At 38.6% G+C, this 19290-nt stretch overlaps 1 protein-coding gene across 2 annotated transcripts in view; it reads right to left on the reverse strand.

The window, feature by feature from the left end:
- Positions 1–19007, reverse strand: part of LOC103151195 (probable leucine--tRNA ligase, mitochondrial) — a 36761-nt gene extending 17754 nt beyond the window's left edge. Inside the window, exons 1-8 of one of the 2 annotated variants that reach the window (XM_007571114.1) lie at positions 18840–19007; positions 13923–14160; positions 10571–10702; positions 6337–6428; positions 6199–6259; positions 5680–5769; positions 5359–5502; positions 1610–1717 (exon numbers count right to left, since the gene is read on the reverse strand). In XM_007571114.1, the coding sequence (XP_007571176.1) occupies positions 1610–1717; positions 5359–5502; positions 5680–5769; positions 6199–6259; positions 6337–6428; positions 10571–10702; positions 13923–14156 (861 nt within the window). In that variant the 5' untranslated portion in view covers positions 14157–14160; positions 18840–19007. Of the gene's footprint in view, positions 1–1609; positions 1718–5358; positions 5503–5679; positions 5770–6198; positions 6260–6336; positions 6429–10570; positions 10703–13922; positions 14165–18839 lie in introns of both variants that reach the window. The other variant, XM_007571113.1, reaches the window with a different exon arrangement.
- Positions 19008–19290: the final 283 nt, after the last annotated feature.

Here is a 19290-nt window from a genome sequence, read left to right on the forward strand (position 1 = left end):
TTATTTACAACATTTAATCATCTCCCGTCAGACTGTACCGCAACATTAAAAATCAGCCAGAGTATTGATGATCTCTGTCAGACCTTAGAGACGTTTTCTGAGGTGCATTTAGAACATGTAGCCCAGACCACATCACACATAACAAAACAGACTGTTTTGAGCATCTATATAACTTTTATGGGGGAAATCTATGCTGTCCACTATCATCGAGACAAGATGTGGGTCCTGGGTTCAAGTTGGTGGAAACCTATCTTTAAAATGTGGCCTGCAGGCTCTGGTATGGATTGATCATGTGATCAGACAAAGCAGGACTGGTCCTGCTGGCTGAGGCAGGAGGCACCAAGGATCCAACCATACAGCCGAAAGCAATCTAGACCTCAGTAAATACTGCCATGATGAGATTAACGTCAAATAGACTCCCGGTGGAATACAGCTTTGAAAGAGCTATGGAGAAGCACACGCCTCCAAACTGTGCATAAACTGGTCGACTAAAGGAAGTTGTGAGATTTTTTTTTCTTTACTAAACCTTTTAATGAAAAACATTTTACACATTTACCACTGCCCACCCTGACAGAAAAGGGTGGGCAGCGGTAATGAGACTGAGATCACAGTGCACTACGAAAGATAAACATTTTTCTAATAGGGCTGTGTGAAAGAAAAAACAAATGTAATTGCAACATCGCTGATGAAGATTGGTGCAACAATATTGTAACAAACTCAGATTTTCCTCACTGCTGTTATTCTCATGTGTGTCTCCAGCCCCCTCTGTAATCTTTATTACTGCGATCCGTATCAGGAGGGAAGCATCTACCGCAATTCAACAGGACGGATATTGGATTGGCACAAAATGATGGGGCTCATGACGCCCGGAGTGTATTAACCAACAATTACGGCATTCCAACAAGACTTTGGAGTTATTAATATTGCACACACTGAGATTGTATGTAGCATAATCTTGTCAATGCTATCAAAAAACAACACCAATTGATTATCAGAAGATATCAGGTTCAACAAGTAGTAATAAGTATGCTTGATTCCCTGATGCGCTATGGAGTTTTTGTGTAGGACGATGTAAAATCAGTCATCCAGTCAGTTTAATAATGCAGCATTAATTATTCATCCTACCTCAGAAATCCTTCTAACACACACAGACAGAAAAACACAAATTGTCAATTTTATTAATTTCTCCTAAAGTAAAGAGTCAGGCTTAAGTAACGCATTTCTGAGTAACATGCTTTGACAATCAGAGGCCTCTCAGTGGGTTCATTGTTTCCACTCAGCTTGAAATCACTTCTTCACGGAGAACGGCAAATATGGCTTTCACGAATCCAACATAATTTGTGACATTATCTGTTTGGAAAAATTGCCACTCATAAATGTGTGTAGCTGTTGAAAGCAAATAATAAAGCCATCATTCTGAAGCCTTTTTTTTTAATGCATTTTCAGTCAAATACATCAGTAAACAGAGGCGTCAAAGACAAAGCTTAAAAATGAGCAATCAATTTGGGGAAAAAGACAAAGAAAATAGACGGAGAGACGAAAGCAGTGGTGGCAAAACCTCCTTGTGTGGAAACACAAGCTAAAAGATGGCGAGAATTATGAGTTTCACCTTGAGTTTAAAATCAAAGTAGCACCCAGTGCACTCTCCAATCCAGTTCGCCTGCATGGCTTTAACCCCGTACCACTCAGGAAGGTCTGCCAGAGCATCCAGGAGAGGCTGGGGGAAAAAAAGAAGAAAAAAAGACAGAGACAAACGTGTTTTCAACTTTGGAACAACTGTGAAAGCAGCAAATTTTCCACCTCGCTGTGGCAAGGCGATATTCTCAGAACTACGTGACTGCAGCTTAGTGTGGCCTCTTTCAAAGCATTGAAAAATTAATTGGACAAAGCGGCACAAGCCTGCCACATCACCAGAGCTGGACAGAAGGGGATTTTTAAAAACTCTGACTTTCACTGCTTCTACTTTCCTGGAAATGAACGAACTCTGTGGGATCGAGCGCACTGCCCACTTTCCTCCCCACACATACCAACAGTTACTCTGCATGATTAAATGGATCTATGCATATGAACGAGGCTCGGGCCAAAAAGCCGCAGCTGGTCAGTGGAGAGAGATGTTATAATTCTCTATTTCCCTTTCAGTCTGTCACAATCCATTACCTGCAGTCCGGCTCCCGGAGCTTTCTCGCTGTGTGCTGCCTCATCACAGAGTTATTGATACAAACATAAACACTGGCTGGGGTCCTCAGTGGGCACGAGTGCAGAAACGAACGGCCATGTTTGCTCCAGATTGGGAAAACAGAGACATGCTATGTCTTCTCAGATGACAAGTAATCTGAAAAGTGCGGCATGCACTGACATTCAGACCACGAGCATGCATTCAAAGCTGCATGTATTTTGGGATGCGTCTCTGTGTGCGTCTGTAGACTTAAATTTCTGCCCATTTCTGCTGGAAAAATCTGAAAATCAGTCATATGGGGGGAATCTGTGAAAACATGTTTTCGGGTTTTGCTACTAATGCTATTTTGGATTTAGATCTGGACTTTGACTGAGCCATTCCAACGCATGAATATACTTTGATCCAAATCATTTCATTGTAGCTTCAGGTGTATTTTTAGTGTCATTGCTCCACTGGAAGGTGAACGTCTGTCCCATCGGGCCTAACAGGCTAATCCATTGATCTTTCTATCAACTCAAAAACAGAAGTATCCCCACAGCCTGATGCTGCCACCACCAACTGTCACCATGGAAATGGTTAACCTGAGCTGTGGGTCTCTGCGGCTCCTCAGGAGTTAACCACTGTCAGGTTATATGGGTGGTCAGGTCTCATTGGATTAGAGCTCTAATAGACGCTTCAAGTAATGAAATACATTGTCGTTTGTGGATGAAGCATAAAAAATATTGCTTTGAAAAGTTGAAGGACAATACTTTTGTAAGGCACTATAATTATAATAAACCCGAATCAGTGAGACATCAGTGAAAACTCTGGCAGTCATTAAATAAAGTTAGCAGAAATGAAAAATAAACTCCAGGAGGGATGACGGACAAGCAAAGATGGATTTCCAGTGAGAGGGAACAACTGCTTTTACTTTCCTCGACTCAAAAGTACTGATTTGCCACAGAAGCACAAATAACTGTAACATGTACAACAAGGACAGGCGTTACTATGGAAACTGAGAAAACTGTGAGAGAGAAAAAAAAACATGGTATGGCAAAAACTAAGTAATACTCTATATCTCAGAGGGGGAAAGAGTCGTTCAGAGCAGAATACAATACATTGTAGCACAAAACTCAAGTTGCTTCTGGGTAATTTACTGAAATGATGAAGTGTTTTTAGAAACTTGAACGAGCATGCCTTTAACGAATACTGTCAGAGAACTATAAAAATGGAGACTCACTCTCTCTGTCCAGAATTTCTCTGCCTACAAAGTGTGATTATGCATGAAATTGAAAAACTCTCCTGCAGCCACCTGATAATTTAGCATCCTGCGCGCTGCACGTTATTTTTTTTCATCATTAACAGATCCATTGTGCAACGTGGGGCAACTTGATGGCTAAACTGACTGAACATTGTCTGAGGTTAATGTTGTCTAACGGACCCGGACACGTGCGGGGCCGAGCAGACGAAACGCAGGAAACTCGCAGTCCAATTACATCACTTTTCATTTGGCACGCTGCTGCTCGACATGCTCCTTCCTTTCATCTCCATCTGTCTTTCTCACTTCTTTCCCTTAACACCTCCCTGTTCCTTCCTTCCCACTTCTCTGCTCGTCAGAGAAAATTAGAAATGCAGGAACACATTGTCACAGTAGGCTGCTTCCACCTCCACTCGCTCCTCTGACACGGTCGCACGCGGCCAACTTCGACTACGCCAATCGGATAAAAACTGATGGTGGACAAAATGTCTTTAGATTAATCTGAAATGAAAAACTTGGCAGGCAATAAATCCAAAATGAGTAAAATTTATTTACTAATGGCTACAGTGAACCGAAAAAAAAAATACTTGAACTCCTTCACGCTTTGTCATGTTATGACAAAGTTCATTGTATTTTACTAAGGTTTCATGTAATAGACTAAGAAGTGGATGACATTTAAGTTTGTGGGTAAAATTTGGAAAAGTTTGTACAGTGGAATAATTCTTAATAAATTCTTGCCCCTGTAAGGCTAAATATTTATTTTTAATTTAAACTACAGTAACATTACAGTCTAAATAAGTGAAATATGTTATGAAACCACAAAGCGTATAAAGACTCAATGTGAATCTTTCTTGTAGAAAAGGATACTTTTTTTTTTTTTACTAGTAGGAAGGGGAATCATTGGGTTTTGCTTCTTGGTTGTTTTTCGTCACTACAACACAATTTTCTAAGAATTTTCTAATCATCTTAAAAATGAAAAAAAGAAATCAAGGTTGTAGAGGAAGTTGCTTTTGTCTGATGTTGATTCCAGGTGATTTTTTTAGCAGATTTTTGTGAATCTATCAAAACTGATTGGCCCATTACAATGCAGGGGAATGTTTAACCCTTAACTTTAAACCCACTGAAGCCATTAGAGGCAAAAAATGTCTCTTTTTCCATAATGCATTACGTCTTAAATAACTTCATCAATCATTCAACCAATTTGATGATTTTACCTTTTTACATGCCAGTTTGATAAGTTGATATGACCTTTATTATTTATGAAAAATATCCAAAACATGATTTATTTTCCCTATTACAGTTCTTAGGTGGGTAGGGGACATTTTTTGTGAATAATTAGCCACAACATGGACTTTAACGCATCATCAGTTCTTGTGACGCATCAGATTTAAAACCTATCTCTGGAGTCATAAAGTACAAGAATTTCCACTCTGTTTCTCTTTATTTATGAGTGAAATACTAAATATTTAACTGTTTTTTTATTTTTTATTTTTATTCTTGCAAATGCACCAAATATTGTGGGGTGAAACGTTGACTCCCACTCATTTCAGCTAATGTGGCTTCTGCTGCACATAACGTCTCACAGAGTAAACGCATGTGCTGCATGTAAAGCACATTAACCAGTGTTCCCTGTGCCTGTTTCGGCCCGGAGGGAGTTTTCGCTCCCTGCAGCAGGCCTGCTCACCCCGGTGCAGGAAGGTTAGGTTTCATCAGCCAGCCAGACCAACCCCAGGTCTGCTCCTGTATTTACCCCTTTGAACAGAGAGGCCGAGCTAAAGATGATGGTCTCCAGGGGTCTGATTACAGAAGCAGGGAGGCAGGGCAGCAGCTGCTGCTACTGAAGTGTCAGCCATGATTGTTATCAGAGGGCTCCGCTGCTCGTTTTTACACACAAACACACACACACACATTACAAATATGGCTCTCGCACATGAACCAGTCGAACCTTAGCATAGTTTGTAGTCTTGATGAACCACTGTGTCAGTAGCTTCTGCTCCACCAGAGCGCCAGACCTCCAGGATCGACCACTTTCATCCACCTGCTCATCTGCCAGCACCGTCTGATCAACGGGGTCCCAGTTCACCACGGCCTGAATGCCGGACAAAAACAAGCACACACAGTCAGATCAAAACCCACACGGTTAAAAATGAAATGAGGACGCCTGATTTCTGCCTCAATAATAGAAAGGCTTCTGTTTTTCAGGTCAAAAAAAAAAAGGGACAACTCCACTGGTTTTGTTATTTCTCTATGAAGAAAACATTCCTACCTCTTTTTGATATGCCAGTCCAGCTTCAAAGAGCTTGATGAACAGATACTGTGTCCACTTGTAGTAGTCTGGGAGACAAGTGGTGATTTCCTGTTGATGAAAGCCAAAAATCAGGTGCGCAGTGCAAAGTGGAAGTCAGCAGAGAGCTACTTTCCTTTTTCCTCTAATCACAGAAGCAGCAGCGGCATTTCTGGATTTCTTTGGGTCTTAAAAGTCCTGCCTATTCCATCAGCTTCCTATGCTACTGAATGGATTTCTTCTCAGTTGCCTTGTTCCTTTTGCACTACGTTTCATTTTTGCTTTCCCAATTCTGAGCTGTGGATCTCAGCAGCAACTCCAAAGTAACATAAATATGAAATACAAATGCAAAAAGGTTTGTGGTTGTAATGTGGAAAAAGCACTTGAACACTTTTTCAGGTTCCCTCTTCTTTATCTGTGTAAATGTAGCACGAACATGGACCCAAACACGACTCGGTCTTTTGTAACATCTTGGCCGATCCTCTCCTATCTCCCACTTACTCTGTCCCAATTGAAGCAGAGCCCAAGGCTGTCCAGCTGCTCCCTCATGGACTCGATGTTACTGAACAGAAAAATAGCAGAGGAAGAAGTTACACATGAAAAACAGACATTTACACTCTTTGTTTTAAATGTACATGCCTTTTTGTCCACTCTTCGGGATCGAGACCTCGCTCTATGGCTGCGTTCTCGGCAGGAAGCCCAAAAGCGTCCCAACCCATCGGATTAAGCACCTGGGAATTCAGCTGTGTATTAATTGTCACTGTTGGATAAATAATTCGTTAAAGAATCAATCATAAGTCAGCCCACATAAATCACCTGAAATTAATACTAATCTGGATAATATTGGAAGATTTTATACCTGCATTTTATGTATCAAATATGTTTTTCCCCAATAAGCTTTTATTACAGTCAAGCTAAACTTTGCAAAATCTCTCCACAGACAGAAAATCTTTAGAAACTGTCTCAATGACTAAAGCCTGTGATGCTGACCTTTGTGATAAAACATGCTCTAAGCAACAATAGGACACATTCAAAGCCAGCCTGCCGTCTTCTCTGGAAACCCCACAGTTTGCTCATGGCCCCACCTCTCCACACATCATGTCAAACGAACCCTGAACGCAATCATTTTTCACCTGAAGAAGAACAGCTAGAACCCTGTTTGTTCTCTTTTAGTTCAATAATACTTAAACACAATCATACCCAAAGCAGTTTACCATATGAGAGGTTCCTCCAAAGAGAAAAGGACACAACTGAAGCTACCAGGAAGACTTTGTGCTTCATCAAATTGAACAACGGTGTTCTTCAAGGATGTGTATTTAGTAATTTGCACTTTATCCAACAATAAATCACAGCATTTCTGAACTCTATGAAAACAAGATTATTAAAGTTAATGATCCTACTGCAATCCGAGCCACTAAAAATGGAGTTCAGCTTAAGTACAATAGTTTCTGCTGCAGACCATGACATGGTTTCACACACTGCCAGTGGCTATCATATGGATAGGCTCAGCAGAAATCACTTTTTCAGAGTCTACGTCAGCAATTATCCCTTCTGGAGTCTCAGCAAGACACACCAAGCCAAAATAGTAGAAGACCCAGCTGTGTGGAATAACAGATTGATGGATATTACATACATTTTTTAAAGCAGGTTTTTGGTCGCATTTTACAACCTTATTTTATATTCCTGTCCTTCCATAGTAATGTATCTTTTATCTGTGGTTTCTTCATGTTATTCCACTTCGACTGAAGACATCACTTGCAAAAATGTTGTCTTTTGCTCACCCAAAGCCCCACTGCCCTCCGTATTAATGTTTTCCCTGTCCAGAAGTGCTCCGTCTACACGTCCGTGCTTTTGTCTCGCTCTTTGACACACACACTTAGGAAGTCTCTTTCACTCATTTCTCAAGCCCTTCGGCTGTATTTTCTGCTCACTGAGAGAAAAACGAGATGAAAGCGCAGGACTGGAAGGAGCGAGTAAAGTGGAGGAGAAGGAGAGTGACAATGAGTCGAAGGCTGGAGAGGATCATTGCGGGGACTCTAACGGGTCTGATGTTTCAGATGAATTGGTATCCTTGGTAACTGCTGGGCCCTCATTTGTAAAGCCGAGTGGTGGATGGTATAAGGCTGAGAGGCTGTCGGCTCACTAAGCTCCGGGGAAATACGAGCAGAGCACATGCCAAGGATAGTCTATGATAATTTAAAAAAAAAACACATACTAAAACGATGAGAGCATCATTATGGTGATACAATGCAGGTCTACATATTTAGCATAAATAGCTGAAGTGGAGTGAGGCTCTATTTATGAAGGTCTATTATGAAAAGGTTGCCAATTTTGTTTTGTTTTTTTCCTTTATGAATCATATTACACTTAAAGAGTAAAGCCTATCCCGACCTTAACGTTGACCACAATTAGCTCTACTGTAGTATCGGATGACACAGATCCAACCAGGACAGGAAACATACTGTAAACTCACAGCCTTCTGGACCACAAGGGTTCCAGGAGAGCTGGCAGACTCGTTTTGTGACTGCAGAGCGACAGTACTAAATAAAAGCGCTCACCCACGCAGCTCAATTCCATCTGTGTTAGCTTTGAAATGCAACTTCACACTCTTGTTTCCAGATGCCAACATTTCTACGCAAATTCTTACTGTGTCCACTTGTTCCAGTGGACAAAAGTAATTTTACATCAAGAGATGTATCTGTTTTATTGTATCGCAGCAATTACACAGCACGCCAAAATGCATTGATGTCTGTGGTGTCAGCAAGTTAAATCATTTCAAAATCCATGGAACCGAAACTGGCCAGAAAATTCTGATCTGTGTATCTCCAGATAACATATTATTACACTATATTTATCCGTACAAACAGTGGCTAAATAAAAGACATTGTAAATTTGATCATCAGTTATCATCACATTATAATAGGACTTCAAACCATATTCAAAACATCACAAACTGGTAGACATCACCTCAAAAACCCAGCAGAATATCAACAGGTGAGTGCAGATTTCTCAATTAACACATTGGGGAGTTTTGAGCATAAACCATAACGGTGTTTCCTTTTAGACAGATGCTCAGGGAAAGAGCAGTGCTGTGCAATGAGCAGCCAGCAATCAAGTGAAACCAAGTTTCCTTCAGGGAAATCCCACAGAGAAAAAGGGAATTCTCTCAGCAGGTGACGGATAAACGCACATTTGATGTAAAATCTCAAAGGAGCAAAGCTTTTCGGAGGAGTTTTTTCACATATGAGTTTGTTGTCTGGCTAAAAGAAAGGACCAGTGGTTGTTTAGATGAGCAATGATCGAAGCAGAAGTGTGTTCCTGCAAAACAGCCACCAACCTGACCTTGCAGTGGCTGGCCTCAGCGCCATCGACAGCAGCCGGTAAGTGGAATTAAACAGAGAGCAAAAAGAGCTGTGGACTGAAGCACTTTGATCTTAACTAGTCTGGTCATTAAGACACCAGAGGGCTTTAGCTCAAGAGTATGGATCTGCCTTAATTTACACACCTACTGAAAACCAAAAGGAAACGAATACACAAGAGTAAAAGTAAAATTGCCACAGAAGTTCTGAGATCTTTCAGTTTCAACACCCTGCAGCTGTAGACAAAGAGGAAAACAGCTCAGTTTTCCTCTTTATGGATCTGACAATAGCAGCTTCAAATGGTAAAACTGTATTACATAGATATTCAATATATTTTTTTAGCTAAACTAAAAAAAAATAGTCAAATTGACTATGTTCTGTGAATAAATACTTTCAGGCATGAAGACACAATATGATAGCTTCAAATATAAAATTAAAACTGAAATAAAAATACAGCAATTGAAGGCTTAAATAATAAACATTTACATTCAGGATATGGGAATATGCGTACTTTCAACTCTGCAGTTTATGTCATGACTGTGCAAAACTAACTGCACCTTTTAAATTATAAGAACAAATTAAAGCAGCAAATTGCAGAAAATATTGGAGCTGTTAAATGTTTCTCACTTAATCATTAAATTGCTCTCATTGTTTTTTTCAGTGCTGCCCTGGCTTCACCTACCGGCCAAAGAGTGGCAGATGAATTTCTCTCCATTGCTAATGAGTCAAACTCAAGACTCAAACATTAATTTGAAGAGGCTGCTTTTCATTCTTAAATTTGTATTTTTATTTTGCCTGAATGAAGAGTTCCTTTCACAGAAATTTAGTAGAATCACAACAACACAGGAATCAGCCCAAAAGCTTATATCTGCCATTTGTAAAGAGAAGTCAATACAACACACGCACGCACGCACACACGCACACACGCACACACACACTGCATCAAAGTTTGCTCTCCTGCTGTGTAGCTCTAAAAAACTGAAAAAAATTGCAAAAACAAAAAAATCTTAAATGATTTTTCTATTATTCTAACTAACCTGAAACAGCAAACATTTAGTCCCACTGAATGTCAGACAATGAAAAAAAACAGGCTACGTGTCTTTAAACAAAGTGTATTTAAATATCTGGTTTCAACTGCAAATACCTCATCTAAGATCTTTTCGAGAATAATTTGAATCTGAAAATAACCATAAACCTTGTGAGATCAATGATGAAAAAAAACCTCCCGAATCTGCAATTAACCTGTTTTCTCATGAAAGAGTTTAATCAGTGACTCAATAATTTTTTTATTTTTATTTTTTTTCATTTCCAGTTGCTTAGATCTGAGCTTTACCAGGAAGACACATCGACATTGGCTCTCCGCTCCTTGTGTGTCACACAGGCAGAATATTTGTGCCCTGACAACATGAGATATCTCTGGCTGGCATTGAGCTGCGGCTGCTCGGAGTGCCTGGCGTGTTTCAGGGATGACTGGGGTAATAATAGTGAACACATGTGGACAAAAGCAGACATACCTGATGCCCTCTCATTCTCTGGAAGTGAGCAATGGTGTCGCTGATGGTGTACACTCGCACATGCCCCATGTGAAGGCGCCCCGATGGGTATGGAAACATAGAGAGGACATAAAACTTCTTCTTGACGGAATACTGTGGAGAAAAAAAAAAAAAAAAAGATACAGAGACAAGAGCAGCTTAAAGCTGGCCTGACTTTGAAGGATCTGTATGTGGATGAGACTGCATTAAGTGGCTGAGGTGAGGATGCCAGTAATAACTCATCATATTCAGAGCGAGGGCCGCTGACTGTATTACCGTATGAGGCTCGCACAGCGGCTGATTATAGTGTCTAAACGGTGGCAGATAATGGATGGTTTACAATCACAACACGGTTTCTATGGCAGCACAGCGAGGACCACTTCCACCCAGCTATACGTGATTACAGGAAACCTGACTCATGAATTTTTCAATAAATTAATTAGAGCCAGCGCCCTGTCATAAATGCACTTAATCACTGTCAGCTTTGCCTAGACAGCCACACGCTCGGAGCATTAGGACATATAATCAGCCTGTGACGAGCTACCGGGACCCAAACGCCTGTGAGAGATTAGGGAAAAATTAACTAAATAAAATACATAAATGTGGAAACAGGTGGAAGATCTCGCCATAGTTACGTCTGGTAAAACAAAAATGCATCCTTTTCACATCAGATGTTTCATTTACCAGAAAAAAAAAAAAAAAAACCGAGGTGAAACAATTTCCATTAACTGTGGAGCGATTCTATTGACTGGCCCAGAAAGCCAGTGAGGCAGCATGCACAAGCCACATGTCATGTTTAATACCGTCAAGTGTGTCTGTGCTTTTCTTCTCAACTGCAGACCAAAATGTCAGCAGCATTAAAAAAAAGAAAAACCCTATCGATCGCTACAAGCTTGGTTTGTGACAGTCTTTTTTTTTTTTTTTTTACAGTCGGTAAGAAGTAGGTCATTTTAGAGGCACCATCTGTGTTTTTACAGTGGTTTTAAAAAGTGAACACACACCTGCTAAAAGTTTTTCCAATTTAAAAACTATTTTCGCTTTTAACATGACATTCATATAAAAAAAAAAAAAAACTCCAAATATGTTCCAGGAAAAATATAGAAAATAAAGAAGATAAATACAGTTGTGTATATTTTTTAGCTAACACTTTGTTCAAGCATCATTTGATTCAGTTTGAAAATTTATACTATTTTAGTGGGAATGTGTTGGCGTATCAGATCTTATATGTCCCCTTTATTCCTTAGAAAAGAGCTTTAAATTAGGACTTTATCTCAGATTCAGTTCCAAAACTTTCATGTTCTTCTTCATCTGAAGTCGCTTTTATTAATTTAGTTGTAAGCTAGAGCTCATTGTGAAGCTGAAAAGCACAATTACTAACAGACAAGTGAAGTTTTTGATGAGTAATGCCATTTTGTATTGCTTATTATATCATCTACTTTGAAGAATACTGTGTGACTGTGTGCGTGAATGGGAATGACTGATTTCATGTAAAACATTTCCTGAAAAGGTCCTGAAAAGAACTATATAAGCCTGATGTTATTTTATCTACTGAAAATATACATGAAGGAGTAATAACCAGAAATTCCTGCAGTATCACACACATCAGGTGGATCAGAAGCACTATAATCAAAGACAGTTTAGGCTGAAAGAGGCTGAATTATGAATTGAGACCAAAAGGTACTTAAAGAAATTAGTAGGTCAGCGGTGTGCAGATGTATGTCACCAGGTTAATGCAACATTTTTTAATATTTCCCTCTCTACACTTTGTCTGTTTCTCAGCTGAACTGAGCATGATATCCATATCACTGGGGATGTAAAATTGATTTATTGTGGTTTAAATTTCAGATAAAAGTCTGACATTTAACAGGGTTGTGTCCACTGTACAAACAGGGGTGAAAGCAGGGAGGCTCAAGAAAAAGAAAATGACAAACACATCCTATGAATGTCTATTTTTGAAATGTGATGCCATTAAACAAGCAAACATAATGTGGTTAAACAGGTTTATTTGTATTCACTTGAAAGCCACTGCATCAAAATTCAATTTAACATAGAACTGAAATATATTGAACAGTATTCAGAAAAAGGTGAAAACAATATTAAAGAAGTACTTTAAAGGATTTTTTAAAAATCAAATCAACTTTTTCTGTGGCAAATAAAAATGAGTACTTTCAATTTATTCTGCATTTGCTCTCTTGCAAAATTAGCTCTAGAGCAGACTGTCAAAACACAGCTCACAGGATCTGTGGGTACTTTAGCAGAAATAGGCGCAGAGCACAAGTGTAACAGAAAAGGATTGCAAAAATAAAAACAGTGCCATTTTACAAGAAATACTTCTGTCCACAGCCCAAAAGGAGACTTTTTTTCCCAACAACTTTGAGATAAATAAAACCTCAAACTGATTTAACTATAAATTATTTTTAAAAATGTGTTGTTTCAATGCGAACTAAAGCTTACCAAATTGACAATGATAATTATTTCTGATTAGTACTAAACAATAGGGTCAGGGCTGCTAGTCACTTGACTCAGATGGAATTATTCCACTGATATTCTTGTTAAAATGATGACTAAAAAAGAAGGTTTACATGAACAGACATGATAGTTTCTCTGTACAATTTGTTCAGGAAAGCAAATGTTATTTTGTTCTAATTTGGCAACAAGATGACAAAAACCTGCTCACACACAAGCCTCCCAGCCAGGATGTACCCAACATTTCATTCTTCTGCCAGAATCATGAAGTGAAAGAAATTTCTTGTTCTTGTCACTTTCCCCCAAACAGCTGATGCTTAGTCTCACAACGGGAGATAGATGCCCGTTTCACAGTGGAAATTAAACGTATTTTGTTTCGGACTTTTTCTTAGTTGATGACAAAAATATGTTCTAAAGACCTAATTTTAAGTTTTGGAAATGTGTTCATTGTTCATGAGGTTTAGAAAAACAAGACCTTGCAAAACTACCTTTTTCTGCAAACTGTGAAGTGTGCGACTAACAGCTGTCAGTAGAGCTGTGAATCTCTGCAGCTCCTCCACAGTCACCATAAACATCTTCCCTACAACTCTGATTAATGCTTTGAGGCCTTCACAGAACAGTTGGATTTATGCTAAGATGACCAAATTCCTTAGGCAATTGTATTAGCACTTTTAAAAAAAATTAGTAAACTGGGCAAAATGCAAAAACACACCGTTAATTTTACATTTTTACTTTTAAAACTGTGAAATGGACAATTTTCCTTTTACTTCAATCAAATAAAACAACAAAGTTTGTGGTTACAACGAGACAAATTGTGAAACTGTGTCAGGTTTTCATCAGGATAAATAAAACATATTTACACACTTACTGCGTTCAGCGCATCCTTTCGCCACTGCTCCATGATCCGCGACTGCCACCATTCTTCTACTTTGCGCCTGGTCTCGGGTCGATAGTCGTTTTCCCAAACGCCCGTCTCACTGAACAGGGTGCGGATGCTGGGGGACAGGAAGCGGAGCGCTGAGCTCCACAGAGCAGCTCTGCTTCGACAAGGCTGGACTGCACACAGAGGGACGGGAGTCAGCCTCCTCAAGGACGCCTGCATGATGCTGCCTTCAGAAAAGTGAGGAAAGAAAGGACAGAGAAAACAAGAGGTCAGCTGGCAGACATGTTGAGAGTGTTGCCTGTAAAAAAACCTGATACTTCTGGAGAGTGTTGAGTCAAATACTTATGTGCAGGTGTGATACTCAGAACAGGTACAAAACTAATAGATCCTAGTAATAGAAACAACCTAATAGAAACTAATGGATAAATAGAATTTGCAGTTTGTTAGAAAAAACAAGACGACAGTATAGTTCTGGTTTGCAGGTTTACATGATCGATTGATAACAATCGGTCATGTGTCGGTATGACACAATTAAGGAAGAAGTCAGGCATTCCCAGTAAACCCAGGTCATAAGCTTGCATTGATTAAGTCCCTGTCCTTTTTCACACCGCCCGTTGTTATATAAGGAAGAAAGGAAAGGAAGAAAGGAAGGGAAGAAGGAAGTGGACGAACCATGTCTCTTTATTTATTGAAAGCAAAATAAACAAAGGTTTTTCCACTCCTGCTCATGTCTGTAGGCGTTAAGTTGGAAATATTTCATATTAGCTTGCAGTTTCAATGTCAGTTGTCAGTCATAATGAAGCACTCTTCACTCTCACACTTTTCTCCTGATTGGCTCTGACTGGTAGTCGGTGGGCCAAAAAAAAAGAAAGAAAAAAATATGAAAAAACTGCTTCTTTTTTTTCCTGTTTATTAAATACATGAAAAATAAAAACATTTTTACATTATGTAAATGACTTAGCGAGCATGTTCTTTGATGCTCTTTGTTTTGAGTTTATCAGATAAAGCCCAGGGACTTTTACTTTGATGCGTAAACAGGACTAACCTTGTAAGCCAATCTTGTTCTGTGAAATTCACAAATACTAGCTCTATGAAAACACCCGGAGCCCTTTTCTCTCTTTTACTGGCAAATTCTTGTGCATTTAATGTTTAGACTAAAGCAGGGTTTGCACAAATAGCTCTTTATGTGTTATAGCTACTGGAAAGAAAAGTAGAAGCCTGATCTTTGCTTCTGTAGTCATTTATATTTAGGAGGAAAAAGCTGAATTTCAGCAGTAAAGATGGCAAAAAAATGCCAAAAGAAAAAAACATAAACAGAGCGGCATGGCATAGAAGTCAAAAATCCCTTCATCTCAAATCAGATTTACTTTCATATTATTTAAATCTACAGGCTTGAGGAGCAGATGATGGGTTTGCTCTTGCTTTGAGAAGACTGACAGCTCTCCTCCTCATTTCTCCACAGGATTGTTTTTTTCCACCGCTGCTGTTGTTGTGTAACAGTTGGCGGTTTTCACACCATGTCAGTCACACAACAGCGTGGGATTTCTTTTTTTTTTTCTGAAATGAGAGGTTTATTTGCTGTGATGTGATTATGGCTCTGCGTCACTGCGGCGCCCTGGACAGACCGATCAGAGAACTGAATGACAGTTTTCCATTTAAGTCAAATGAAAGCAGCCCTTGCCTGAAATTCAGCATATCATACACAATCCAGTTCAAATAAAGAGCTTTATGATGTGGGGAAAAAAAACAAAAAAAAACAAAATGGGAATCAATGACAAATTAGTTTAAAATGTCACGTTTATAAAACTTAATTAAAACCAAAAAAATAAAATTGGAAGAAAATGTATTATTATTATTATTTTTATTAAGTGTTGCAATTATAGTTACACCTTTGAACTAATATTTTGTCGAGGCAGCTATTGTTTTGATACCACCTTTCGGTTTTCTTGCTGTCTAATCTAAAATGAAATTCAGACATCCTTTGATTGGACTCCTGACATCCTTCTGCTAAAGCCATAGTTTGGAAAAAGGTTACAAAGGATCACCTAAAACTCACACTGCACCTTTTTAACATCAGTCTGAAAATGTTTTTTGTCCACAGCTTTGTGGATGGACGTGTTCTACAAGCAACAACGACCTTCAGTTTTCTCTTTAGAGAATACAGGTCAAAAAGCAAGGTCACAAGCCAGAAGCCTTTTCTCTCACTGAAACTAACAGATTGTTTATTTTCTACTTCTTGAGACAATGATTTTATGTCTTTTAAGGTTTTAAATTAATTTTGGCCTTTTGCATGTCTTTTTTTAACACTAAATGCATGCATAATTCTCCCAGTGTTGTGTAACTTTCAGTGAATTTAGTAGGTTTTTCATGTTATCGCTGTCGGTGTACCGTACAGCACTTTGGTTGACATTTTGTCTAAAAAAAGAAATAAATTTTTTCCAAAGAAATTAGCTGGGCCTGGCTAAAACCTAGATTTTTAGATTTTAACCTGAACTATAATTTTAAATGATACCATGTAGGTCACAATTCCATCTACAAGTTCAAAAATCTGTTTGATATGAACTTGATTTCTTCCACAACCATATCGGTCAGATGTGAACAAAAACATGGTTTCTAAGGCAACCCACAACAATATCCGTACCCTCTTCCTCCTCCTCCTCCACTGAACTTCAGAAGTGCTGCTAACCTGACCTGTGGAGGGAATAATCTCATAGCAGAGACGCCTGGATCTCAGACGACAAGACCTTTAGAGCTGCGGACAATCAGTCCTCCCTGACAACAAGCTGAGATAAAGATGTAAATGAGATACATATACAAGAATTACAACTGATTATCTGAAGCTGGGGAGGAGAAGGTGATTCTACTGTTATGGGAATATATGACTATAAAAAAAGAGAGCTATGAGTCAATAAATTCCCTTCTTTCATTCAAAAACAGAGTTAAACCTCTTTTCAGTAACATTATTTTTTAGACTTTTAACAGGCCAGATGTTGCTTTCACTCAGATCTTATATAAATGGAATCTGACCAGCCTGAAGGGAGGACAACTCTCCTGAGGTTAAAACTCAGTTTTTTTCAACCAGATGAGCATTAAAAATCACTCTCCAAACACCTGCTGGTGGGAATGTTTTTTGGGTTTTTTTCTCCTCCCACTAAAACTCCCTGGAGTATTAGCTCAACATCACAGCAAACAGCGCTGCAGCATCAAACTGCAGCTGGGAGAGCTGAGCACTCGAGTCTGGGCACATCTCTGAGTGAGTGGGCTGGAGCGAGAGATGGAGATGATGTTTCTATGGTGACTGGGCACATCCATTCGGGAGTCTCCAGAGAAGAGGGACTGAAAACTTCTGCAAACACTCAGATCGTCAGTACATGTTGGGGTCAGATCATCATAATGGCTTCCTTACAGCTGCTAACATCTTTCTGCAGTCATCTGTTCCTTAATAGCACGTTTCATTCCCTTAAAAAGCACCGATTTGTGTCCAAAGTCATAATTTATATGAGGTAAAAAGTATTTTTATATCTATAAAATTAATGGAAACACTGGACTATATTCAGTTGGGTCTTTTGTTGTTGTTGTTGCTATATTTCCCTTGTTTTTTCATTATCAAAAGAAAATGACTTATCATGTTAAAGACTGCCATGTGTATGACAATTCACAATGAGTTTTGGACTCTACTAAACATCCTGAAAAACCAATGCCATAATACTTTTATTATTTTTAGAATAAATCATTATTTGCTTTTCTCAAAACATCAGAAGCATTTACCAAAACATCACAGTGTAACAAACACAAACACAAAACAAACTGGAGAGAATCTGCTCTTCTGGTTAATTAATCAAATACACAATCAATCACAATGTCAGTTAAATAGGTATTTTAATATTTCCCAAGAAACACATTTCATCTTTTTTGTATGAGATTATACCATAAAAACAATCTCTCCTAACATGAACTCTTCAAAGAGAGAAATTCAAAGTAAACAACAGCAAATCTGACCTGACCAAGGCAGTTTCATACCTAATCTTTCAAATCAGTTGCTTGTTAACAATAGCCTGATCTTTTCACTGATTTTTTCTCTCGCCTGCCCTTTCAACACACTTTTTGTTTAACTTTTGATTCATACTGAAATGTTCAATTTATTTAAATTTTTGCAGTTTTTCCTCTTGTCTCTGTTGTGTATTCTCATGCTTTTTTATGTTCTTTCTGTGCCACCTATGCTGGCTTAATAACAGCATTCTTATGTCTGAAGTTTAGGGTTTAAAACTAAATCCAGGAAATGGAAACTCGACTTTTGATGCCAATAGGAATATCAGTCAGATGATGTTTGTCTGCGTGATGCCATGATCGAAAAACTAGAGCTAATAGAAAATCATCATTCTCTATCATGGGACTCATTTATTCACAGACGAATCAAAACACTGCAAATCACAAAAATGTACAATGCTGCAACATAAGCTTTCATTACCCTCGAACTCTCAGTGCTAAGGCACAAGACCATATAAATCTCACAACAACTACCCTGGATTAATTATGTTCTGTACCGCAGGTGATTGTCAATCATAAAAACGTTTTTTGAGTTTTTATTTTTTTTACATAAAATAACATTTTTGCTGGCTTCGCCACTACTTTCAGTCTGAAATATTGTTTATTTTGAACGCTTTTCTGTTCCAGGGTCATCACATTTACCATTATCAAACATGTTCTTTCTGCACAAAGCCAAACTCCAATTCATCTTCTATCACTTAGACAGGGCTAACTCGACCAGTTTCCATATTTTTGTCACTTAACTGAAATGACGTTTTGTTGTTTCATTATGTTTATAATCGGGTTTCAATGTGAAAGGAAAGAAAATCGAGACGGTGTGAAATATTTATAAAATATACGATTTAGACAACTTACCACTTTATCTCAGATTCCTTTGTTTCCGCGTTCTAGTCATAGGAATATATAATCTACTATTCTTGTCCAAAACGTTACATTTCTCATTTAAAACCTACATAAATGATCTGTTTTTCTGCATCACGACTGCTCCAAGGGCGCCGCCATCTTGGATTCAATAATCTTTATTGACACAGCACGAGTGTACAACGGTTTCTTTTTCTTCCTTTTCTTCTTCTTTTTTTGCCCCAATTACTTCACATAGACATATAATACATATAATATAGTTTCAGTATTCTTTAATAATTTTGTTTATTTTCTTCTCCAGAGCTCAACTTAGTGAACTTTTAGTGCTCATGCACGTCTTATATCAACGTGTATGAGTAACATTGTTTTTGTTCATTCCAGTGAGTCAATGCAAATTTGTTGCCTTGCAGCAACCAGAAATTTTGTTGGTTGCTGCAAAATCATT

The sequence above is a fragment of the Poecilia formosa genome, unplaced genomic scaffold (assembly GCF_000485575.1).
Source record: "Poecilia formosa unplaced genomic scaffold, Poecilia_formosa-5.1.2 Scaffold273, whole genome shotgun sequence".
In the NCBI taxonomy this organism is placed as follows: Eukaryota; Metazoa; Chordata; class Actinopteri; order Cyprinodontiformes; family Poeciliidae; genus Poecilia; species Poecilia formosa.